This window comes from Paroedura picta, chromosome 6 (genome assembly GCF_049243985.1).
Source record: "Paroedura picta isolate Pp20150507F chromosome 6, Ppicta_v3.0, whole genome shotgun sequence".
Classification (NCBI taxonomy): domain Eukaryota; kingdom Metazoa; phylum Chordata; class Lepidosauria; order Squamata; family Gekkonidae; genus Paroedura; species Paroedura picta.
The window spans coordinates 5,527,517-5,553,708 of record NC_135374.1 but is presented as its reverse complement, the minus strand read 5'-3'; the positions used below and the strand labels follow the sequence as shown (position 1 = coordinate 5,553,708).

General features: G+C 50.6%; 1 protein-coding gene across 6 annotated transcripts; it reads left to right on the top strand.

The window, feature by feature from the left end:
- Window positions 1–877: 877 nt before the first annotated feature.
- GDPD4 (glycerophosphodiester phosphodiesterase domain containing 4) lies at window positions 878–25,220 on the top strand. 6 transcript variants are annotated; one of them, XM_077341262.1, is made up of 17 exons: window positions 878–895; window positions 1,057–1,176; window positions 4,641–4,897; window positions 7,115–7,218; window positions 8,345–8,438; window positions 10,001–10,060; window positions 11,031–11,129; window positions 12,078–12,171; window positions 13,824–13,969; window positions 15,481–15,563; window positions 16,754–16,904; window positions 18,905–19,129; window positions 20,392–20,549; window positions 20,652–20,799; window positions 21,882–21,964; window positions 23,310–23,398; window positions 24,890–25,220. In XM_077341262.1, the coding sequence occupies exons 3-17, from the start codon at window positions 4,718–4,720 to the stop codon at window positions 24,925–24,927; spliced, it is 1,752 nt and encodes a 583-aa protein (XP_077197377.1). In that variant the 5' UTR covers window positions 878–895; window positions 1,057–1,176; window positions 4,641–4,717; the 3' UTR covers window positions 24,928–25,220. The 6 variants fall into 6 exon arrangements, with proteins under 6 accessions (XP_077197377.1, XP_077197382.1, XP_077197381.1 ...); XM_077341266.1 differs by lacking the exon at window positions 878–895 and having other exon boundaries at window positions 917–1,176; window positions 13,890–13,969; XM_077341261.1 differs by lacking the exon at window positions 878–895 and having other exon boundaries at window positions 930–1,176.
- Window positions 25,221–26,192: the final 972 nt, after the last annotated feature.

Sequence of the window (26,192 nt, the reverse complement as noted above, 5' to 3'; positions counted from 1 at the left end):
CAGGTGGCCTCACGTGTCTCAAAGTGGCTTACAATCTTCTGGGGCTCAGCTGGGGCTGAGAGAGCTCTGGAGAACTGTCCCTGGCCCAAGGTCACCCTTATGTGGAGGAATGAAGAATCAAACCTGATCGGATTATAGTCCAACCCCTCTCAACCACGACTCCACACGGGCTCTTGTATGATTGCAACATGGCCCAGACAACCTGAACGGCTTTGCCAGCAAGGGATTCCCTCCCCTCCAGCTCTGCAATTGTGCAAGAGGCCAAGAGGGGGAATGATTCTGCACCGGCCTGGAAAACCCTAGGCTGCTAGCAATAACCCAGGTTGGCCTGAGGCGGGCCCTCCAGAATAGCGTTTGGGGCATGACTGCTCTGTCCCGTTTCCGAGAGTGGAACTATCTGACACCTTTACAAACACAGACCCTGCCAAAGCGAGAAAGTTCTGGTTTCCCTCACAGGGGTGGGGGTGGGTGTGCAAACCTTTCTAAAACAGGCGCCTTACTAACAGAAAGGAGATACCTACATGGAGGGGTGTGTGTGCCTTTGTGCATGTGCGCACAGTGGCAAACAAACTTCCTTTTGTGCGGCTGACCTCTTTCTCTCCTTCTCTGCCTCTCCTTTCGAGCCAGGCCTTTCCCTCTCCTAATCTAATTTCCTTTTTGTTTTAACCCGACAAAGGACTCTCTTGCTCGCCAACTCTCCTTTTGAAGGGTTTCAAAACCAGACGGGGGACGTGGCGGTCCCCAAACAGATCTCATTTTTTTTTAAACTAGTCGCTTCCCCCCCCCATGTTCTCTAACTCTGTCATAAAATGTTCCAGCTATCACCTTGGCATGCTGTGCAGAGAGAACTAAATTCAATTCTCCCCCTTTCCCCCACCCTCCCTACAAACATATGGTGAGTTGCTTCCTACGCCGGTTTTTCTGAGTCTTTCCTGGATTGAGTTTGTTGGTTTTTCCAAGGGGGGGGGAAAGAAAAATCACAGAAGGCCGGTGGGAGGAGCTAATTCCCTCTGTGGGAGGAGCTAATCCTCCCATCCTTCTTGGACTCTTTTTGAGCTTCCAGACGCTCATTTCTTTTGGTTACGAGGAACGGTCGTCGGAACAGACGGAACGCATTGGACAAAAATAACCTTCAAAGAGCTGAGTTGTTTTGGGGGACATAACCCTTACCTTAAGGTGAGTGTTTTCAGGAGCTATTCCGGTTTGCAAATATACTTATTCAAGTCTCCCACAATTTTGGGGCTGGTGGGAGAAGTTTCTTTTGAGAAGCAACGATGTGAACAGAATGCTAATGAGGTAGCCTTTTTGAATCCCGCCCGCTGCAAGAAGCAAATCCTTTGGGGAGAGAAGCACAGCCAATATCTTTGAGCTTTAGGGGGGAACAGACGGGGTATCCTTTTACTCAATAAGTTTCTGACAAATTGCATTGAAACTCTGGACTTGGAAAGAGACGGCTGGCGAGGGTCCCTGAGCTGAATTCTTCCTGTAACGGGACATTAATGCAAATCTCAAGAGATTGATAGTCTGGCCACATTTTTTGCTGGTGGAAATGCACGGGGTGGAACCGGTAGAAGAGAGGGGTGAAAACACCAGGGAAAGAGCCTTCTGCTGGCTTGTTTTTTTAAAATCAAATACGAGGAACTGAGGACAGGGAGAAATAACCTGTGAAATATTAACGTCTGGGAAAAAACGCCCAGGTGTCTCCACCTGTTCTCAAGGCCGTTGAATCGAAAACGGCACTTAAGCAGTGGCATTATACTTCCAGCTGATCCTCCCGGGCTTAGAGGTGTAAGCCCCAGGGGCGATCTGCCTTAATAGGACTGATACTGAAAAAGACCGGATTGAGTTTTGGTGACTGATTGGCTGCAAATCCAGGTTTCTCTCAGGTATGTGGGCAAAGTATGTTTCGTACTATCAATGTCACATCCTTTGTGGCCATCAGTAGATGGGTGTGTGTTGTGTGTGGGGGGGTTTGCCAACTCCAGGTTGAAAAACTCTGGTAGATTTTGGGATGGGGTCTCAGGAAGGCAGGGACTGCAGTGGGGCACAATGCCCCAGAGTCCACCCTTCAAAACAACCATTTTCTCCCGAGGAGCAGATCTCTGGGGTCTGGAGAGGAGTTTTAATTTTGGGAGATCCCCAGGTCCCATATGGAGGTTGGCCTCCCTTAAGCTCAGTGGGGTACAAGCCACAGAGTCCCCCCTCCAACGCCTCCATGTTCTTCAAGGGGACTGATCTCTGGAGAGGAGCTGGAATTCCAGGGGATCGCCAGGTCCCGCCTGGAGGCTGGCATCCTTTAATCTCAGTGGGGTCCAAGGCCACCCCCTCCAAAGCAGCCCATTTTCCCAGGGGCTCTGGTCTTTGTGGTCTGGAGATGAGCTGCAATTCCAGAAGATCCCCAGGCCCCACCATAGAATCATAGAATCATAGAATCCTCGAGTTGGAAGGGGCCATACAGGCCATCTAGTCCAACCCCCTGCTCTACGCAGGATCAGCCCAAAGCTTATCTTATCCAGCAGGGTTCTTAGTGGTCCTTAGAAGCCTCCCATCCAAATACTAACCAGGGGGAATATTTTATTCCTTGCATTTGCGGAAGGAAGACAAACGCAATTCATTTGATGTCGCTGAGAAATTACAGGAACCCTTCTTTTGGGTGTGGAAGTTCTTCTTTCCTGCATCATGGGATGTAGGTACCCAGAGATTTGCGCTTGAATGCTCCGGTTGCTCAGGGATTTGGTCCTGCTCTGGCTCCCCGACCTCTGGTTCCTCCTCAGACCTTCTGGCTCTGAAGTCTCTGGTTTGTTGCCAGAGTTTAAATATGCAAAGAGGAGTAAAGCACCAGGTTGCTTCCAAGAACAAAATTGCTTTATGGTCAAGAGAAACAGCTTTGTGAGGGAGAGGCAAGACGGGAGGGGCTGTCTAATTGTCCCAGGGGTGCCGGCCTCCAGGTGGGACCTGGAGATACCCTGGAAATATAGCTCATCTTCAGGCTAAAGGAATCAGTCCTTCCGGAAGGTATAGGTGCTTTAGAGGGGGGCTTCCAGAACATTGTACTTCAGTGAGGTCCCTGTCCCCGTCATCTCCAAATCTTCAGGAGTTTCTCAGCCTGGATCTGGCAACTTTACCCCACCCTCCCCAGAGGCCAGTAACTTAGTCTGTCCTGTTTTCAACCATTCAGTCTGGAGGCAAGCAGAGAGGAAGTGGGTTCGAAGGAACAGGAAGTCTCCAAAGGGCCAATCAGGATGCTGGAGGAGAGTATTTGAAACATCATAGGGATTTCCTAACCGGGGATGTGCAAACTGTGTCTCTCCAGATTTCCATGGACTACAACAACCATGAGCCCCCGCCAATGGCAGGGGCTCATGGTTATTGTAGTCCATGGACATCTGGAGAGACACAGTTTGCCCTCCAAAATGACATCTCTCTGCTGATGCCCCCTCTTCTAGAAGACCAGTTGGGATAGAGCCCTTCCTCAGGTTCCCCCGAAGTTTCCTGTTCCTCCTCCTCCTCCGACTTGGTTCTGCTGCTTCAGCCCAACATGGCGGATCGGGGCCCACGCTCAAGGAGGAAGGAACCGGAGCGGTCATTCCGAGGAGAGCCACAGTGGTTCTGCGGAATGCAGAATAGAAGCGCAGAATTCTATGACAGTTGACTTGCTCGTGTCAATAGCTGGCAGATCCAGGCGTGCCGTTCTGTCGAGAGGAATTGTGATCTTGAGGGGAAGACTAGGAAAGGTGCGTTCATACAGAGCCGGAAGGGGGACCACCTCCCAACCCATGATGGCTGTTGGGACTTGGGATGCCAGATCCAGGGTGAAGAATCCCTGGAGATTTGGGGACAGAGACTGGGGAAGACCTCAGAGGGCTACAATACCATGGAGATCCTCTTTCGAAACAATGCCAAGGAATACCCTTGAATTACAGGTCATCACCAGACTACAGAGATTGGTTCGCCTGGAGAAAAGGGCTGCTTTGGAGGGTGGGGGGCTCGGGGGTCCTGTCCTGCCCCAAATTCTGTGCACTCCCGCTCCACCCCCAAAACCACCAGTTAGTTCCCGGCCCAGAGCTGCTAGCCTTAAATTAGGGATGACAAAGATACATTCCCCTGAAAGAAAGGGCCGTTTCGAAGGTTGGACTCCGTAGCTATATACTCCACTGAGGCTCCGCCCTGCCCCAAATCCCGCCCACTCCTGGCTCCACCCACAAAGTCTTCAGGTATTTCACCACCCACAGCTGGCCATCCTATCAACCCCAGACTAAGGAGGTCAATTCCCCTGGAGAAAGCGGCTGCTTTGGAGGGAGGACTCTAGTGGAGCCCCTCCTCACCCCAAAACTCACCCATTCCAGTCTCCACCCCCATTACCCAGATCTCGTAACCCAATCTCCAGGTGACAGAGATCAGATCCCCTGGAGAAAAGGGCCGATTTGGAGGGGGGGCGGACTGCAGCATTCTCCTCCGCGGCGGCCCCGCCCTGCCCCAGACCCCTCCCACTCCCAGCTCCACCCCCAAAGAATCTCCTGGTCTTTCCCAGCTTGAGTTGGCAACAGTTTCACCTCGTGTCCAATCAATCACGGAAGCCCCTTTTGAATCGGAATCTCGGTTTTGCATTCTGTTTCATCGTCACCCTCCCACCGTTACAGCCCCCGCAAGCCCCTCCAGCCGGCAGCTTCGTTGCTTTGGAGTCCTCCTTCCGGGACATGAGATAGGAGCTCCGCAGATGGACCGTCAGCGCGAGGGCAGTGGCGCCACCGTGAAGAAGCCGAAAGTCAGGAGCTGCCTCCTGCGCCAGCGTTACGGATACCAACTCCTCTTCTCCTGCCTGGAAGGGTTGTACAGCTGCCGGTGGAGGAGGTACCCGGGGAAGGTGGTCAAGCCGGGAGAATGGTGCTGCTCTCAGGTGAGGGTGGGCCCCGTCGTTCAAAGGCTGCCCCCCGGTTTTGTTAGTCTTGAGGGTGTTCCTGGACTCTGGCTCTTTTCTGCTGCTACGGACAGACTAAAAAGGCCACCCATCTCGATCTTCCTTCAGGAAAGGCCCCATGTTTAGTTGTACAGAAAGGGAATTCATTGTCCTTGTGGTATAAGGACAGGTGGGCTCCCATCCTAGATGTATCTGAGGAAGGGAGCAGGGACTCCCGAAAGCTCCTCCTCCCCCTGCCCCCAATTTGCTTGGCCTTGAAGGAGCTCCTGGACTCTGGATCTTTTCTCCTGATACAGACAGACTCACGCGGCTGCCCATCTCGATCTGCCTCCAGGGAAGGCCACACCGAATGGGGATCCATCAGCCTGGAGATATAAGGAGAGATGGACTCCCATTCTCTCTGGATCTGAGGGAGTGAACAATGACTCCCACAAATTCCTCCCCTGCCCCAAATGTTGTCAGTCTTGTAGGAGCTCCTGGACTCTGGCTCTTTTCTGCAGCTTGTTGTTGTTGTTAGGCGCGAAGTCGTGTCTGACCCATCGCGACCCCATGGACAATGATCCTCCAGGCCTTCCTGTCCTCTACCATTCCCCGGAGTCCATTTAAGTTTGCCCCGACTGCTTCAGTGACTCCATCCATCCACCTCATTCTCTGTCGTCCCCGTCTTCTTTTGCCCTCGATCGCTCCCAGCATTAGGCTCTTCTCCAGGGAGTCCTTCCTTCTCATGAGGGGGCCAAAGTATTTGAGTTTCATCTTCAGGATCTGGCCTTCTAAAGAGCAGTCAGGGCTGATCTCCTCTAGGACCGACCGGTTTGTTCGTCTTGCAGTCCAAGGGACTCGCAAGAGTCTTCTCCAGCACTAGTCTTCTGCAGCTACAGACCAACTGATATGGTGACCCATGAGGGTTTATCTCCATGGAAGGCACCCTGTTCAGCCACCCAGAATGGGATATAAGGACAGAGAGCCTCCCATTCTAGCTGTATCTGAGGAAGTGAGCAGGGACTAATCTGCTACCCCAGGCTGGCCCCCCACTGCTCCTCTCCCCACAACAGGGAGCTTGTGAGGCAGGTGGGGCTGCGAGAGTCCTGGGAGAACAGGGATTGGCCCAAGGTCACCCAACAGGTTTCCTTGGGAGAAGAGGTGGGGAATCAAACCAGATTAGAGTCCACTGCTCTGAACTACCATGCTGTACTGGTTTTCACGAGCCAACACAACCTTCCCCGTTGTTGTTGTGTTGATTAAATAGCAAGGAATTCAGCTTTTTATGCACAAGATAGGCCTGTCAGTTCCAAGACGGGGAATTTCTGGACATTTTGGAGAGAAACCAGGCAGGGGAGGGCTTGGGGAGGGAATAGCCCTTCAGTGGAGGATAATTTAGGGTTGCCAGCGCGGGGTTGGGAACTACTTGGAGATTTTTGGGGAGGGGGGGTAGAGCGTGGAGAGAAAGGAGAAGAGCTGCTTTTCTTATACCCTGCTTTTCACGACCTGAAGGCGCCTCAAAGCGGCTGACCAATACCGTTCCCTACCTTTCCCCGCAACACTCACCCTGTAAGGTAGGTGAGGGTGAGAGAGCTCTGAGAGAACTGTGACTGATCCAAGGTGGCCCAGTTTGTTGCAGGTGGAGGAGGAGTGGGGAATCCAAGCCAGTAGTTCTCCAGATTAGAGGCCCCCTCACATAGCCATGGCACCACGCTGGATCCGGAATGATTTGGGAGGGACTTTGTTAAGGTGCAAGGCCCAGAGTCCATCTTCTAAAGCAGCTATTTTCTCCAGGAGAACTGATGCCTGGAGTTCAGTCAAGATCTCCAGGCCCCTCCTGGAGGTTAGCAACCTTAGCCTGGAAACATGGACAAACAGATGGCAGCATCTGTACTTTCAAACATTGCTGCCAATTCTGCCACCTGCAGCCTCCGCCACCTTTTGCCCCTGCATGTGTGAACCTGGGTTTCCTTTGAAGGAGAACTGGGACTGGTGCCATAACTAAGAAGGCCCTGCCGTGTGTGATGCTCAGTGTTAACTGAGCATAGGGGAAAAAATACAGAAAGGTCTCAGCTGATAGACTAAGGGCGTAATGAGGCCGACAGTTGCCAGCTCTGGGTAGGGGATTCCTGGACTTTTGGGGTCAGAGGATGGCAAGAGTGGGGTCTGGGGAGGGCGAGAAGCTTCCTGACCGGTCCCTGTTTCATTTGCTTACAGAGGGAGTGTGTGTTTTACCCGGTGTTGGCTGCAGCGTTCTTTACTTCTCTCTTCTTTCTGTACTTATGGAGGGCGTCACAGAATGACTACAATAACTTTGATTGGTAAGTGCCTCTGGTTCCCCTCCCCTCTTAAAAGTCGATTGCCTGAAGAAGGTTGGTTGCTCTCAGGGAGGGTTCGGATGAGAATATCTTTTTAAAGCCAGGCGGGTTGCCCAGGAGTCACAAAAGCAAAGCCCCAAATAAATGTAAGGAACCCATATGCACTGTTTCACTTCGACCTAGGACAGAACGGTAGTTCTTAGCTACTATGCTCAACTCCTGTGAAAATTAGTTTACATCCATTATTTGGGGGTTTCACTTTTGTGGAGGAGGAGGAGGAGCTGGTTTTTATACCTCACTTTTCACTAAATGGAGACTCAAAACGGGTTACAATCGCCTTCCCTTTCCCTCCCCAAAACAGGCACCCTGTGAGGTAGGCTGAGACAGGTCTGAGAGGACTGCTCTGTAGGAACAGTTTCTAACAGGACTGCGACTAGCCCAAAGTCATCCAGATGGCTGCGTGTGGAAGAGCGAGGAATCAAACCAGGCTCTCCGGATTATAAGTCTGCACTCCTATCCCCTACACCCAGCTGCAGTGGAAAAACATGTCCTGGGGATTCCATTGTTTAAGGAGGGCTCCTGCCCACTTCCTCTTCCCTCAGGAAGAGAACCTTTGTATGCTTTACAGAAGCACATGAGCAGCCTTCATTAGCTGTCTCCATCTGCTAATATGTGGAATATAGTCTGCCTGCAACCCAGCCATGGAGGCTAGCAATGTGCTGCTTTTGTAACTACTCCTTAAGCTTTTGTACTCTGCTTCAGTAAAGAGACCGAAGCAGATGAATATGATATATATTTGTAAATAATGTTTCCAGTAAAGATTACTCTCTTTTAAATCTCAAAGTGCTGTGAGTCTGGATCTGTGCTTTCTCTACAAAGGTAACTAATAACTGCGTTCTTTCAAAACGCTCTGTGACCCTGCACCTCTGTTTCTCTGGAGGGACCCAGGACCAAGCCAAGTCTGAAGGTCCAAACAGGTTGGGTATCCCCTCCCCTTTGTTTTCTTCTTTCATATGACCAAGTATCACACATTCCAAGTAGAAAGAAATTCAAGAGAATGGTTGTTGTAGACAGCGCCTGGGCACACTTCCTTCCCATATAAGCAACTGGTTTCTTACATTTCTTGTAGGTATAGCTATACCAACTTGGGCGTCTGGTTTCTTTGGTCCCTGGCAATCCTCTTTATGACAACCCTTGCCTTCTCCTATGTCTTCCTCTTGTTGGTAAGTGGGGTAATGCATGACCTCTCAAGATAGTCGTTAAGTCCGAAGCCTGCTCTTGGGCAAAGAGATGTGGTCAGCTTCACCTGCAGAAGCTCCCCAGTTCAGCCTCTGGCACCTCTAGTTAAAATGGCTGGTAGTAGGGATTGTGAAAGACCTCTGCCTGACACGATAGAAGAAGAAGAAGAAGAAGAAGAAGAGTTGGTTCTTATATGCCGCTTTTCCCTACCCGAAGGAGGCTCAAAGCGGCTTACAGTCACCTTCCCATTCCTCTCCCCACAACAGACACCCTGTGGGGTGGGTGAGGCTGAGAGAGCGCTGATATCACTGCCCGGTCAGAACAGTTTTATCAGTGCCGTGGCGAGCCCAAGGTCACCCAGCTGGTTGCATGTGGGGGAGCGCAGAATCGAACCTGGCATGCCAGATTAGAAGTCTGCACTCCTAACCACTACACCAAACTGGCTCTCAGCTCTCAGATTTCCCTGGCAGTCTCCCTTGGAAAGGATCAAGTTGTTCACATGCAAGAGAGAGGCTAAGGCTGAGCGGAAGAGTTTTGGCTTTGCATGCAGAAAATCTTAAGATTATAAAAGAAGAGCCTTTCTGGGTCAGACAAGTGATGGTCCATCTAGTCCAGCATCTTGTCTCACATAATGGCCAACCAGTTCCTCTGGAGAGCCAACAACAGGGCAGAGAAGCTGAGGCCTTCATTAGAACAGAAGATGAACCCTAGTGGATCAGGCCAGTGGTCCATCTAGTCCAGCATCCTGGTTCACACAACCAGACTCACTAGCCAACTAGTTCCAATGGACAGCCAATGACTAGACAAAGTAGCCAAGGCCTTCATTGGAACCTCAGAAGAGGCCGGCAGGATCAAACCAATAGTCCCTCCAGTCCAGTTTCCTGTCTCACGCAGTGGTCAACCAGTTCCCCTGATGTTGTCTCCTAGCTCTGGGAATTAGAGGTTTAGTGCCTCTGAATGTGGAGGTGTCCCTCAGTCACCACGGCTAGTAGCCACTAATAGACATTCCCTTTTCAAGCAGTTTAGTCCTGTGTCCATCACAGCATCCTCTGGCAGCAAATTCCATATTTCAATCACTTGTCAATGTGAAGAAATGTCTACAGGTCTCTCCTTGGATGCCCTTGACTTTTAGTATTTCAGGAGAGAGAGAAAAACCTCTATACAGGGGTACTATGATATTGTATTCTCAATCCCTTCCTGAATAATCCCTAAATTAGAGTTTGCCTTTCTCACTACTGCAGGACACAGGGTGGGCACTTTTATTGAGCAGTCCACTACGACCCTGAAATCTTTCCCTCTATCAGTGTGAACAAGTTTAGGACTATACTTCCTCATCCATCTCTTGGGGAAACCAGCTGGAGATCCCACTGCTCTTACAGAAAAATTAATCTGCCTCGAAATATACTTGACGCCAGCCGCCCTTATGAAGTGCATTATTTGAGACCTCTCAGTTACGGACTTCAGGCCTTGGCTGCCAGTATTTCAAGAGGGGATAGATAGATTTCCAAAACCAAATGTTAAAAGCGTCTCTTGATGTTTCCCTTAGATCCTGGCCCTGTGTCTGGTGTCGGACGGTCAGCGGCTATACCTGCATTACTATCACAAGGTAAGTCGGGTTGTCTACAGAAAATAACAACAACAACAACAACAATAATACATTTAACCCGCCCTTCCAGAGCTTCCCATTTCATAAAACATCATGTACAGTGTTAAAAACAGTATTAAAACATGACAGGGATTTGGAGATTGGGAGCTGGTCTTCTGTTTGTCCCAGTGGTGGGGAGGCTAACATTGGTTGGTCGATGATATTTTGGGCCCTGACCATAAGCCTGTTGGAACAGCTCCGTTTGGAAAGCCCTGCAGATCTGGTTAAGGCCCTGCATAGCAGTGGTCCCCACCCATTTTATCACCTGGGACCGGTCAACACTTGACAATTTTACTGAGGCCTGGGGGGGGGGGGTAGTATTTTGCCGAGGGACATCGCTGCCACCTGAGCCCCTGTTCCACTTGCTTTCCTGCCGGCACCCCTGACTTCCCACCGCCCACTGGGGGGCACTGCCAGCAGCAGCTGGCCAGTTCCATGCTGTGGGGGAGCCCCAGCCATGGTGGCCGCTGGAGATTACCAAAGGTGAGCTGGCGGCAGAGTGGCAGGGCAGCCCCTGAGGCAGCAGCCAGGGAGGAGGACGAGGAGGATCTGCGGCCCGGTACTGACTGATCCACGGACCGGTCCCAGTCCCCGGACCAGGGGTTGGGGACAGCTGCTGCAGGGCCCTGATTTGCCTCAGGAGCGAATGAAAAGGCCCTGGCCCTGGTCAGTTTCACCTCCTTTGGGCCAGGGATCCTGAGCAGATGGTGTGCTGAAGAACTTAGTGATCATGGAGGGATAGATACGCCCACTTTTTGTAAGAGATACAGATATCAGTCATGTTTTAATTCCACGAGCAAAATGGCTGAAGCTGCTGCATCCTCCGGCATGGGAACGTTTAAGCAGAGATGGCCCCTTCCTTGTTGAGTTTGTGCGCTCAGCTAGAACGTTAACACATGGAATGAATAACTTATCCCTTCCCATTTTGCAGGTTGGGACTGTGGTTGTTTTGATCTTTGCTGTCACAGTCTTTGCCGTGGTCACAATACTGTGGAACCAACAATGGAAGACGGTCATGATGTCCATGCAGGTAAGATCACCCAGCGGCGAGACTCTCAGGATTTTGGAAACCTCTCACAGGCAGTCTGGGCACGTGGGGAATGTGGTTCATGCAAGAGGAGTCTGAACCTTCCCTGGCAGGGTGAGAATCTGAACCATCTCCAAGATTCTAGCTCAGCACTGTCTTGGGCACTCGAGGTTCATGAAAGGCTATTTTTAGATGTGGGATAGAAACCTACACTGTGAATACAGCATCTAAACCAGTGTGTCTCAACCTGGGGGTCAGGGACCCCTTTGGGGGTCGAAAGACTATTTCACAGGGGGTGCGGCAGGACAAGCAGCTTGGTTGGAGTTCATTAGGAAGCTTTTTCCCTGTGTCTAGTTGGAGTTCATTAGCAAGTCCATCAGGAAGCACTTTCCCCTTGTTTTGTTGGAGTTCATTAGCAAGTCCATTTGGAGGTATTTTCTGTGTCTGCTTGGAGTTCATTAGCAAGTCCATTCAGAAGTGTTTTTCCTGTGTCTGGGTGGAGTTCACGGCTATCTATTTTCATCTGCTAGTAATATTTCAACATTTCAGGCAGATGCTGTGTATAACAAGACATCTTTAAAAATGAACATGTTGTTTTAAAAGGTTTTCCTTGCCTATACACCACTTATCAGACGCCCCCTTGAGCAGACGTCCCACTCACTTTTTTAAGTACTTAGGCACCAGGAAAGGTGGTCATGGACACCATGGTGCCCTCGGGCACCGCGTTGGGGCACCCTGCCATGGGAATTTGCCATTTGGTTTATCAATTGAAAAGCTTTGAGCTTACCTTCCTTTGACTCCTGATTGGTCTGTGCATTTGCCATCGTGAAATTCACCCATTTGTCACTTGTGTAGTTCTTATGCTTTTGGATATAGGCCTTAACTGTTTGTGTACATCTATGAATGCAAAAGCCCTTAGCCTGTGCCAGGCCTCTTTTGTTCCCCCAACAGATTACAGCTCCCTTTATGCATGTGATCGCCCTCCTCTTCATGATTCTGCTGTCTTGGCCGGTCGCTTTGTATACCTTCCGGTTGGGAAAACCAGGTACAGTGACTCCCATAAGTAAGCGTGCCCAGCTCTCAGAAGAAGTAACCAAGTCAGTAGAGCTTCCCCTGCGGGAGCAGATACAAACTAAAGCAAAGAAACCCAAAGTCCAGCTATGGTTAACAGAAGCAGCTTCAATCTCCGTAAGGCAGGGGTAGTCAACCTGTGGTCCTCCAGATGTCCATGGACTACAATTCCCATGAACCCCTGCCAGCAAATGGACATCTGGAGGACCACGGGTTGACTACCCCTGCCGTAAGGGACCACATAATTTTGGGACTCATTTCAAGTTCTTAGTCCCTGTGAAGCCTTCCCCAGTCTGGGTAGCAGAAGGACTATCTTCTGTAGAGATGCTGGCCTCCAGGTTGGACCTGAGAATCCCCTGGAATTACAGCTCTTCTGCAGACTACAGAGATCCGTTTTCCTGCAGCAAATGGGTGCTTTCTTACCATTAAGAAACCCCAGAAATATTCCTCAGCCTTCGAGAACCCCCAGAAGTGGTGCAATCGGGCAGCTGCTTTGAGACTCCTTCGGAGAATGAAAAACAGGATATAAAAAAACAATTCTTCTTCTTCTTCTTCTTCTTCTTCTTCTTCTTCTTCTTCTTCTTCTTCTTCTTCTTCTTCTTCTTCTTCTTCTTCTTCTTCTCCTTCTCCTTCTCCTTCTCCTTCTCCTTCTCCTTCTCCTTCTCCTTCTTCTTCTCCTTCTTCTTCTTCGCCAAGAACAATCCTGTTTCTTGGAGTAAAAGACAGATGTTGCCCCACCTCAGTTGTATCTAGGTTGCCATCCTCCTCGTGGGTCCTGTAGGCACCCTGGGATTACAACCAAGCTATGGAGATCATAGAGCCTCTTGTGGCGCAGAGTGGTAAGGCAGCAGACATGCAGTCTGAAGCTCTGCCCATGAGGCTGGGAGTTCGATCCCAGCAGCCAGCTCAAGGTTGACTCAGCCTTCCATCCTTCCGAGGTTGGTAAAATGAGTACCCAGCTTGCTGGGGGGTAAAGGGTAATGACTGGGGAAGGCACTGGCAAACCACCCCGTATTGAGTCTGCCATGAGAACTCCAGAGGGCATCACCCCAAGGGTCAGACATGACCCGGTGCTTGCACAGGGGATACCTTTACCTTTACCTATGGAGATCACTTCCCCTGGAGAAGCTGTCTGCGTTTGAGGGCAGGCTCCAGTGGCCTTCTACCTGTCAGACGTTGAAAGAACTCACAACTAGCTTCTTAGTAATAAGAAAGCTTTATTGAGAAGTACTACAACTATCAGGACTGGCGAAGACAAATCTGACTTGAGTACAGATTTGCTTCTTCTTTTCAATACATTTCTCCCGCTCAAAACTTGAAAGTTCCCAAGGGAGGGGGGCAGGAGGGAAGAGGCACAGAACAATTAAAAATAACGATACATTCTCACGACCTTGGCATGGTGATAACAAAACCGGGCCCAGCCGAGAGTCCTCAACATAAGATAGGAGTTAACATAACACATTTTTCCCCTTAACTAGCTAGCATGAATACAGGGCCTGAGCTGCCAGGCGCCAAGCAATAAAACTGTCATGGAAGAACCCAGGCTAATTTATGGCAGAGATTCTAATAATCCTGACACTACCCTGCCGTGGTCTCTCCCCTTATCAAACACTCTCTCTTGTTAAGTTTTGCAGGCGTCGATATTGGTTCCCTTCCTGGCCCTTCTCCTCTTCCTGTTCTTCATTCCGTTAGGGATGTACTCGCCTTGCATCATGGAGGAAGGGACTTTGGGCCCCAAACCGGTTCTCATTGGCCACAGAGGAGCACCAATGGTAGGTTGGACGGGGAGAGGGCGGAGCCACACTGACATTGCCGTGCTGACAAGGGGTCAGGCGGTGCAGTGGTTAGAGCGCTGGAGCAGGAACTGGGAGATGCAGAATCAACCACCACCATCATCCCTGTCGGCTTTCAAACTTGTTGGTTAACTCTGGACCCGTTTGCTCTCGGCTTCATGCCTCGCTGGGTCGTTGTGATCCAGAGACGGGGACGAGAGAGCTGTTTGCGTGTCTCCTTGCTGGTCAGGATGGGCGGGATCGGAAGGTACTCGGGAGATATCGGCTTCTCTCTGGTGCTGCGAGGTATAAAAAGGAGAAGAGAGCTGACCTCTCTGTATGTCCCTTTCCTAGCTGTCACAAAAGGGCAGGAAATTTGATTATTTTATTGGTTAAGTGCAGCGGCCTCTAATCTGGAGAACAGGGTTTGATTCCCTGCCCCTCCTCTGCATGCAGCCAGTTGGGAGACCTTGGGCCAGTCACAGTTCTCTCAGAGCTCTCTCAGCCCCACCAACCTCACAGGGTGTCTGTTGTGGGGAGAGGAAGGGAAGGTGATTCCCAGCTGTTTTGAGACACATGACGCCTGCTGGGTGAGCTTGAGCCAGTCACAGTTCTCCCAGAGCTCTCTCAGCCTCACCTACCTCACAAGGTTTTGGTGGTGGGGAGAGGAAGGGAAGGTGATTTTAAGCCATTTGGGATGCCTCAGGCCTGCTGGGTGACCTTGGGCCTGCCACAGTTCTCTCAGGGCTTTCTCAATCCCACCTACCTCACAGGGAGTCTGTTGGAACAACTCTCCCCATCTCTTCTTCTTTCTTCCTGACAGGGACCTAAAGAGGCTTACAGCAGCCTCCCTTTCTTCCTTTCATCCTCACAACCACCCTGTGAGGTAGGTCAGGCTAAGACTGTGTGACTGGCCCAAGGTCCATGCAGCAAGACTTCCAGGACAGTCCAGAGATTTGAACCTGGGTCCTAGCCAGGCACTCAAACCACTATACTCTTGAGTATGCCCGTCTCCCCTCCATCTTTTCCCTTCTCTTACAGCCCCCTACCCAACCCCAAGTTACACACCAGACACTTCAGACTCCCAGACCTTTTAACCTTTTAAAATCTGGATCTCTCTGGCTTCTGCACTTTATTATTATTATTATTATTATTATTATTATTATTATTATTATTATTATTATTATTATTATTATTATTATTATTAACAATGATAATAACAATGATAATAATAATAATTCAATGCACTTTAGAAGCCTATTTCCCGGTTTCGCTCAGGAAAACTCACCTGCAAAAGCACACTCAAGGTGCATAATCCAACAGGTGCAGCATGAGCCGGCCTGTCCTTCAGCATTGGCGTCTGAGTGGGTGTCCCTTTGGGCCCTGCAAGAATGCCTGTCCTTCTCATGCCCTGGTCATCATAACCTCTGGCTGCGAAGCCATCAAAAGCCAGTCTCCTGGGAGCGGTCCCGGTTTCTCCCAGTCACCACTGCCTATCGTCTTCATAACAGGTGGCTCCCGAAAATACCTTGATGTCCTTTGTGAAAACCATCGAACACGGGGGTGGCGGTTTCGAGACAGATGTCCAGATTAGGTAAGCACGTTCTACTGGCAGCCCGGCCGGGAAAGGTTTTTGGAACGCTCGTTCTCAAAGGCGACCGGTCGTCACGGCAAGGAATTGTGCTTTTAATCTGTGAGGGATTGGCTCCCCCCCCTTGATCTTAATTTTTTCCTTTAACTTTCCTGACTTATTCAAATGGGTCGCCGTGTTGGTCTGAAGCAGCACAATAAAATCAGAGTCCAGGAGCACCTTTAAGGCCAACAAAGATTTATTCAAGGCGTGAGCTTTCAAGTGGTCTGCACTCTTGAATCAATCTTTGTTGGTCTTAAAGGTGCGCCTGGACTCTGGTTTTATTTTCCTGATTTATCTCATCCTCGGATGGTATGTAAGATAAAATTAAGTGTGGGAAACATCTCCTCACATTGGAACCATCTCTCTATTTATGTTATTTATTTTATTTTTTTCGCATTTATATACCGCCCTCCCCGAAGGCTCAGGGCGGTTTACATGGAACTGAAGAAATCATACAGGAACCTGATTTTAAACCGATGCAGCTACCTCTCTGATTCCATTGTACATTCCGGGGGGTTTCTTCCCAAAGAACAAGAATGCAAGAAGTCCGAGGGTAGTTCCTGTTTATGTTACAGCTGCAGGATAACATCTTGATATATCCCCCCATTAGGGAGTTCAAGTTTGTTTTTACCCATTGTGGGGAGAGAGCCAGATGATCCGCAATGCCACAGAATTCTTTCAGAATGCCATTTTAACAGCGGCAGCATTCAAGGTGGGAGCTTACGAGTGCATGCACAGAGTGCATGCCTTGAATGAATCTTTGTTGGTCTTAAAGGTACCACTGGACTCTGATTTTATAGTATTAAGTCTTGTTTCTACATCACCAGGTAGTGCCGTCAGTGAAGTCAGGGTTTTTGGTTCTGGTTTTTGGAGAAAACTCAAGGGTAAAATTAGCTTCTTACCATATCGTTTTGCCCCCAAACCAAAGCTCTCCCCACCCTGGAGTCAGTGATATCCCAATACTGAGCAACATAGAAAAATCATAGTTTTTAAAGGCTTATTGTCTGTTTTTTTTGGGGGGGGGGCATTTCCCCTAGTTTCTGAAACCCCTGAAACAGGTGGAAAGTTGCCAAACCAGGAGATACCCCAACTGGGAACCCAAATGCTTAGTTCCCGTCCCAACTTCAGTCCTTCCTTTCTCCTTCCAACAGCTTAGACGGCGTACCTTTCCTCATGCACGATACAACTTTGCTGAGGACAACCAACATTCGTGAGGTCAAGCCGGAGGAAGCCGAGGACGATGCAGCCATGTTTACCTGGGACGTGCTGAGGAGGCTGGACGCTGGGTCCTGGTTCTTCAAGGTATACATGCTTGGAAGCCAGGGTTCGCAGGAGGGTGGGAGACGAATGTATCATCCTCAAGGATCTTTGGAGTCTCAGTTTTGTGTGAGGTTGCTCCAAGGAGGCTGCAAATTTATCAAAGTTCTGTGTTCAGTTTTGGGCACCACAGTTGACGAGGGATGTAGACAAACTGGAGCGTGTCCAGAGGAGGGCAACAAAGATGGCGAGGGGTTTGGAGACCAAGACATAGGAGGAAAGGTTGGGGGAGCTTGGTCTGTTTCGCCTGGAGAGGAGACGACTGAGAGGGGATTTGAGAACCATCTTCAAGTATTTAAAAGGGTGCCATGTAGAGGATGGAGCAGAGTGGTCCTCTCTTGCCCCGGAGGGACGGACCAGAACCAATGGGATGAAATTAATTCAAAAGAAATTCCATCTAAACATCCGGAAAAAGTTCCTGACAGTCAGAGCGGTTCCTCAGTGGAACAGGCTTCCTCGGGAGATGGTGGGTTCTCCCTCTTTGGAGATTTTTAAACAGGAGCTGGAGAGCCATCTGACGGAGAGGCTGATGCTGTGAAGGTTCAAGGGGGTGGCAGGTGACAGTGGATGAGCGAGAGGGTTGTGAGTGTCCTGCATAGTGCAGGAGGTTAGACTAGATGACCCACGGTGTCCCTTCCAATTCTATGGATTCTATGATTCTATGAAGGAGGCTACGACTCCAGCATCTTTATACAGACGCTGATTTTCTACATTTCCCACCCCTCAGCATTTCTCCCCAGCTGTCACCAATCTGATGCTTCTTTGCCCTGAGCTGGCATTTGGGTCCCGTTTTTACTGGGATATAAAGGCTCAGATGTCTTTGTTCCTGCTTGTATTTTAAGTACCACACCCTCTGTCAGCTGAGACCCCCCCTTGGTTTGTGTGGCTCCCCTCCTATTTTGGGCTTAGGTGTTTAAATGGGCCCTCCTTCCAGAACGCGTGCTGAGGGGATCTGAAATTTGGGGGAGGTGCAGCCATGACACGGGAAAATCCAACCAAGGCCCTGGAAGAAGGAAGGCAGTGTTGGAATCGTACAATCTCCCTTGGCTCAAGCGACAGATCGTCCTCGAGGACAAAAAAAAAACGCCTTTCAATGCTAAGGTCCAAGATATATGCCTAATAAAAACGGTAAAGGCATCCCCTGTGCAAGCACCGGGTCATGTCTGACCCTTGGGGTGACGCCCTCCAGCGTTTTCATGGCAGACTCAATACGGGGTGGTTTGCCAGTGCCTTCCCCAGTCATGACCGTTTTACCCCCCAGCAAGCAAGCTGGGTACTCATTTTACCGACCTCGGAAGGATGGAAGGCTGAGTCAACCTTGAGCCGGCTGCTGGGATCGAACTCCCAGCCTCATGGGCAGACAGCTTCAGACTGCATGACTGCTGCCTTACCACTCTGCGCCACAAGAGGCTCTAATGCCTAATACAACCACATAAAAAAGTAAGAATCATAGAATCATAGAGTTGGAAGGGACCTCCAGTGACAACTAATCCAACCCCTTGCAGAAAACATGAAATTGACACCTACCTGCCCACCCAGAGTGACCCCATTCCACACCCAGATGATGTAAGAACATAAGAGAAGCCATGTTGGTTGAGTCCAATGGTCCATCCAGTCCAACACTCTGTGTCCCACAGCGGCTAAATCCCAGGGGCCACCAGCAGAGCCAGAAGCCCTCCCACTTTTGCCCCCCCCCCAAGCGCCAAGAATATAGAGCCTCCCAGTAAAAGAAACCATGTTGGATCCAGCCTATGACCCATCCAGTCCAACCGAGAGAGCTCTAAGAGAATTGTTCTGTGAGAACAGCTCTAAGAGAACTGTGACTAGCACATGCTGGCTGCATGCGGAGAGGAGCAGGGAATCACCCCCGGTTCTCCAGATTAGAGGCTGCTGGCTCTTCACCGCGACATGCCGCTTTTAACTACTACACCCCGCGAGAAGATTGCAGCCTCCTCGCAAATGACCCGTTTTCCGTTTCCTTGCAGAATAAGCCCTTCGCCAACATGCCCGCCATGTCATGGGGTGACCGAATGTGGGTGGAAGAGCAAAATGTTTACCAGCTGAGAGATCTTTTGAGGCTGGCCGACCGAGACGACCAGATGGTCATCTTTGACCTCAACCGCCCTCCTTTAGTACACCCGTACTCGGAAGAATGGATCGACAGGACTCTGGAAGTGATCCTCAACGAATCGCACATCAGGCACCACTTGGTACGAGGCACTCTTCCCCCAGCACCCCCTCGGTATTGGTTTTTCGGTATTGGTTTTTTGGTGGATGCCTCTGGAGTTGTCCCTGGGCCCCTGCGGGACTGTCCTTTGGGGCACAGAATAGAATTTGTCCACCAGTGGATTGAAATGAAAGCCACCGAGTTTTCAGCTGAACCTCCGGAAGAAGTTCCTGACAGTCAGAGTGGTTCCTCAGTGCAACAGGCTTCCTCGGGAGGTGGCGGGCTCTCCCTCTGTGGAGGTTTTTGAGCAGGGGCTAAATGGCCATCAGACAGTGATACTGGTTTGGTGTATATTTTGGCAGATAATGAGAGGGAAGGAAGGGAAGAAGAAGAGTTGGGCTTAATATCCTGCTTTTCTCCAGGCTTGATTCCCAGTTTCCCGTGACCTTGGCCCAGTTGCAGTTCTCTCCCGGCGGTCTCTCAGCCCCACCTGCCTCACAAGGTACCTCTTGAGGACAGAGGGTGGGATGGTGAGTCCTCAGAGAGAACCATGACTAGCCCAAGGTCCCCCAGCTGGCTGCATGGGGGGGGGGAGGAGCAGAGAATCCAACACGGCTCTCCAGATTACAGACAGAAGCTCTTAACAGCCACTTTTCTCTACCCGAAGGAGTCTCAAAGGGGCTTACATTCGCCTTCCCTTTCCTCTCCCCACAACAAATCCCCTGTGAGGGAGGGGAGGCTGAGTGAGCCCCAAGATTACTGAAGAAGAAAAAGAAGAAGAGTTGGTTCTTATATGCCACTTTTCCCTACCTGAAGGAGTCTCAAAGGGGCTTACATTCGCCTTCCCTTTCCTCTCCCCACAACAAATCCCCTGTGAGGGAGGGGAGGCTGAGAGAGCCCTGAGATTACTGAAGAAGAAGAAGAAGAAGAAGAAGAAGAAGAAGAGTTGGTTCTTATATGCTGCTTTTCTCTACCCGAAGGAGTCTCAAAGCGGCTTCCAATCGCCTTCCCTTTCCTCTCCCCACAACAGACCCCCTGTGAGGGAGGTGGGGCTGAGAGAGTTCTGACAGGACCGCTTTTTGAAAACAGCACTATCACGCCTGTGACTAGACCCAGATGGCTGCCTGTGGAGGAGGGGGGAATCAAACCCGCCTTGCCAGATTAGAAGCTGCCGCTCTTAGCCACTCTGAGGAAGAGGCTTCTTGGCGACTGAACTGTGTTTCGTGTGCCCCAAAGCTCCTCCCCACGTGCAGTTCTGTACTGAGAGGCAGGAATAAACATCGCCCTTTTCTGTACGTCCAACAGATCTTGTGGATGGAGAACATCGACCGGTCACGTGTTTGCGAACTTGCCCCCGGGTTCCAGCAAACGTACAATAGAAAAGCTCCGGTCAGCGTGCTCTTGAGGGAGAAAATCGTGAAGCTTAATCTGGATTACAGAGAGATGTCCCCAGAAGACATTCGGTAGGGTTTCTTGCGATGATGAGGATGAGGATAACCCCAATAATAAATCTTGATTTCTGATCTTGACAAATAGGGTCTGATCTTGCTTGCTCGCTTGTTTAGGATGTACGCTAGACACAACATCACCAGCAACTTCTACGTGGTCAGCGAACCCTGGCTGTTTTCTCTGGCCTGGTGTGCTGGTGCTCACTCGGTCACAACCAACGCGGTGCATTCGTTAAGCTACCTCAAGAAGCCCGAATTCCTGATGGTGAGTGGGAACAAAACACCTTCTCTGGGGCCCAAGCGGATAGAGTTGTCGGTCATGTGTGCTAATCATGGCCAAGGGTGCACCTCAAGATCCGTTTCCTTGGCAGGGAGTAGAATCCTAGAATCATAGAGTTGGAAGGGATCTCCTGGGTCATCTAGTCCAGCCCCCTGCACTGTGCAGGACATTCCCAACCCTCTCGCTCATCCACTGTCACCTGCCATCCCCTTGAGCCTTCACGGAATCAGCCTCTCCGTCAGATAGCTCTCCAGCCTCTGCTTAAAAATCTCCAAAGATGGAGAACCCACCACCTCCTGAGGAAACCAACCAACTGAGGAATCATTCTGTCAGGAACTTCTTCCGGATGTTTAGATGGAATTTCTTTTGAATTAATTTCATCCCATTGGTTCTGGCCCATCCCTCTGGGGCAAGAGAGAACAACTCTGCTCCATCCTCTACATGGCAGCCTTTTAAATACTTGAAGATCGTTCTCAGATCCCCTCTCAGTCGTCTCCTCTCCAGGCGAAACAGACCAAGCTCCCCCAAGCTTTCCTCCTACGTCTTGGTCTCCAAACCTCTCACCATCTTCGTTGCCCTCCTCTGGACACGCTCCAGTTTGTCAACATCCCTCTTCAACTGGGGTGCCCAAAACTGAACCCAGGACTCCAAGTGAGTCCGAACCAGAACAGAGTAAAGCAATACCATCACCTCCCGTGATCTGGACACGATACTCCGTTTGATACAGCCCAAAATCCCATCTGCCTTCTTAGTCACCGAGTCACCTCCCCGCTGTTCGGCCACCAAGACCCCCTCCCCTGCTCCCATCTTCCATCCTACCCCCACCCGCATACTACCTACCCCAAGGGTCCTCAGCATTCTTCAGCCAATGAGCACTTTTGGAATTCTGAACCAGTGAGGGTGACGCAGACACAAAATGGCCGCCACCGGGCCTGGAGCCCCCCCAAAATGGCTGCCGTAGCTTCGCATCAGACACGCCGCGAAGATTCTTGAAGTGTGCCAAAGCAACGTTTTAAAAAAATATTCACGGGAACGAGTGATCCTTTTCTTCCGCTCTTGTCTTACAGACTCCACGGGACTACCGGATCATGTGGATCTGCACAGACGTCTTCTCAGGCATTCTCATCTTTCTGGTGTTTTTCTTCCACTGGTCAGTTCCGCCGCGTCGGGAGCATGCTGGTGTGAATAACGGCATTTGTGCCGTCTCTCGGTTACTTGCATGTATTATCCCCAGGGTCAGATGGATTTGGGAATAAATTAGCCGGGAGCAGTGGGGAGGTGGTCAAAGCATCAGATTCAAACCGGGGAGGCCTGAGTTCGAATTCCCACTCTGCCACGATGTTGGTGAGGAAGAGGAAAATGCTTGTGCGTAGGATAAGAGACACAATAGACCAGGGGTAGTCAAACTGCGGCCCTCCAGATGTCCATGGACTACAATTCCCAGGAGCCCCCTGCCAGCGTTCGCTGGCAGGGGGCTCCTGGGAATTGTAGTCCATGGACATCTGGAGGGCCGCAGTTTGACTACCCCTGCAATAGACAGTAAGGTGCCCAGGTTGTGCCATTCTGCCAGCAGGGGACGTGGGAGAGCGACTAATATGAATATCACAATGTGTAATTACTCTACAGCACTGACCCTTACAAATCTGGATAGTAAGCAACCAATTTGGGACTGAACTACATAAAACAAATCAGAGTCCAGTGTTACCTTTAAGACCAACAAAGATTTATACAAGGCGCGAGCTTTCGAGTGCAAGCACTCTTCCTCAGACTGAGGAAGAGTGCACTCGAAAGCTCGCGCCTTGAATAAATCTTTGTTGGTCTCAAAGGTGCCACCGGTCTCTGATTTTATTGTGTTGTGCCTGCTTCAGACTAGCATGGCTACCCACTTGAATCGACATAAACCAAGACATTATAAGAGACTAAGTGGTTTCCAACAAGCATAAAAACACAATTAGAGAAGACTGAGTTATTAACAATACTGAAAACATCACTGATGAAGATTTCGAAAGCAGACTGTTCCTGGGAATCTGTTTTGAAATTGTTTTGAACATTAAATCACTTCTCCATCGCTAGCTTGAGACCTTTTCCCTTCTAGTTCCCGGGGGCGTGGCAGGGAGGGCGTGGTAGCTGACATCCCTTTCAGGGCTCCTCGAAGCCTGAAAAATTATTTCCAGTTCGGAAAAGGGGAAGGGGGATCCAGCGCCATCCAGCGATGTCAGCGGCCGTCTGAATTTCCGGGAAAGGACACGAAACCCCTGGGGAGCTTAAGTCCCCGGAACCCTGTTTGAGATCCCCAGTATACAAACCAACTCTTCATCTTCCTTTTGAGGACCCACCTGGCCTGCTGGATACTTACCTGTCCACACCTGAGCGGAAGGGAGCCTGAGCCAGAGGGATTCCTGCCTTCTGCAGGGGGTTGGACTAGATGACCCCGGAGGTCCCTTCCGGCGCTATGATTCTATTCTATGAGTGATGGCCCATTTGTTTCTTCCTAGGAGGAAGGAGAAGTTGGCTTCCACCGTGTCCGGCAGGAGCGCTGATGAGCTCACATCTTACAACACGTCTTACAGCACGTTTGGATCGGGTGAGTTGAGCCTTCCTTCCGGAGTCGAGCCCTCCTGTACACCCGAGGCAGGTGACTTTGTAAGAACGATGACAGGGCGGAGGTATTAAAATGGGGTCCCCATGTCCCACCCACAAATCTCCCTACCAGAGGTTGGCGGCTCTACCCACCAGGGTCAGATAATCTGCGATAAGACCAATGGAGGTCCTGTGGCTGGGCAGGAAGCGCGTTTGCCCACCTTAGCTGGGGTGTACCTCTTCAAGGAATTTGGATGTGATTCTGGGTGCCTCTCTATGTATGGAGGCCCGCACGACATTCTTCCTTCTGCGCCAGGTGAGGCTACTAGCGCCTTACCTGCTCCTGGACTGCTTGGCCACTGTGATCCATGCAACGGTCACCTCTAAACTGGATATCTACGCTGGCCTACCCTTGTCCTTGACCCAGAAACCCCAGCTGGTGCCGAATGCAGGTGCCAGGGCCCTCACAAATATACCTCGGAGGGCCCATCTCCAGCCTGTGCTGGGACAGCTGCACCGGTTGCCAGTCATGGCCCGTGTCAAATTCAAGGTTTTGGTTTTGACTTTTGATCTGAGGGACCGCTTGTCTCCTTGTGCCCCCCCCCCCCAGAGCATTTTGCTCTGCAGGGGCTAATCTATTGGCGGTCCCTGTCCCTAAGGAAGTACACCTGTCCTTCGATCAGGGGCAGGGCCTTTTCGGTCCTGGCCCCAACCTGGTGGAAGGAGCTCCCGGGAGAGCTGAGGGCCCTGCTGGAGCTGTCACAGTTCCGCAGGGCCTGCAAAACAGAGCTCTTCTGCTAAGAATTTGGTTGAGGCTAGTAGGAAGAACAACATGGCCCTCCTCTGACTTGGTTTGCTATTTCATCTACACACACACACACACACCCAACCTCTAGAGAGGTTTCCTTGGGGGACTAGGGAAATCTGGTCACCAATCTCGTGGCTTGCACGGGGTCTTACGGCCTCATGGCTAAATGGGGTTTTATATAGGGTTTTTATGTGGGTAGAAGCTCAATAAATAATGATAATACAATTCCCATGGGCCCCTGCCAGCATGGCCAATTAGCAGGGGCTCATGGGAATCGTAATCCACGAACTTCTAGAGCAGGGGTAGTCAACCTGTGGTCCTCCAGATGTCCATGGACTACAATTCCCATGAGCCCCTGCCAGTGCTGGCAGGGGCTCATGGGAATTGTAGTCCACGGACATCTGGAGGACCACAGGTTGACTACCCCTGCTCTAGAGAGCAGCTGTTTGGCCACCGCTGCCCTACAGGGCTGTCCTAAGTCATCTGCGATGCAAGGGCACTTTCCGTCATCCCCAAACACCAAACCCTTTCCCCACTTCTGGGGCCTTTAAAAATCCCCTATGTTCTGATTATCACTATTGCAATGTAATCCCTTTCAAATTCGAGATTCTCCCTGGGCCTGGATCTTCTGGGCCTTGTTTCGCGGGGCCCGTCTCAGCCGGGCCCCTGTCCATTGTGTCCTTTCAGATAGCAGCCCTGTGCCGGAGATGCCAACGGTGGGCTGAGAAGACGATTTGGCTCCCCGAAGCCCCTTCGCCGGAGGAGGACGGTTCGTAGACGCAGAAGAGTTTTGCGGGGTTCTGTCGAAACCACAGAAGAAGAGAGTTACGGCAACCGTGGCCGGAATGAACAGGAGCAGCCAGCGCCTGCTCGGATTTGGGGGAAAACTCATCAATGATTCCGTCTCGTCTCTTCCTTTCCGGGGGTGCAGAGTTTCTAGTTTTTAGTGGGAACTGTGTAGGTGGAACTATTTGCAAAGATGAGTTGCCTTCCCTGGCTTTCCCCCTCCCTCCTTATTGCTGGCCTTCTGGGAAGAGACTCTTCCTCGTAAAATGTCCCACCAGCACCCTCAGGTGACGCTGGGGCCCTCTCAGCCTGTGCTGGCTGACGGAGAATCAGCAACCCCCAAAAATGAAGGGTTACCTGAAATGGCTGGTTAGAAAGAGAGCCACTTTTCTGCGTTTTGCTTAACCGTTTTACTTAATTTTAATTTTTTTTTTTTAAAGGATGCACTTAAAGAAATAAAAAAAAATTTTTTTGAAATGTACAGAAGAATAAAATCCATCCGGGAAAGAAATTGCCTGCTTGTTTTTCCGTGCGGTTATGTTAGGGATGCCAGGGGGTGGGGCCTGGCATCTGCAGGAGACTCAGGGGTGGGCCAAGGGATGGGTATGACCCCAGGCAACATGAGCAAAAAATCCACATGTGACGTCCGTATGTCAACCAGCATTCTAAAACTCTATGGTAGGTTTATAGTGACCATAGCCCTAAACTCTGTGGTTACTGTAGAATTTCTAGAGTGCCGCTGGATTCCACAAGCACCTCAAGTCCCTGCTCACAAGCTCCTCCCCTGTGATGAATTTTGTTAGTTTTGGAAGTGCTCCTGGGCTGGGATTCTGCGTTAACTTTTTTTTTCTGTTGTGGATCCTGCTGAATTCAAAGATTGATTGGAACTCGGGTCTTCCTCTATTCCTTCCCCCCCTCATTGAAACAGAAAGTGTTCTGCACTTGATTGGGGAAGCTCAGAGCGGGGAGGGGAGCCAAGCGCAGCAGGAGTCTCTTTCTTTTCTTGAACGGGAGGGGGGGATTGGAGGCAGCAGAGAAGGCGGAATAAATAAATCCAAGAGGCAAATGTCTGCAGAGAGAAGTCAAAGCTTCTGGAGTGCAGTCACTTTAAGACAAGCCTTGCAAAAGGCAGAAATCTGCACACTTACTGATGGCGATTTTTTCAAATATCGAGGCTTATATCCACTCCTGGATATTGTGGGGG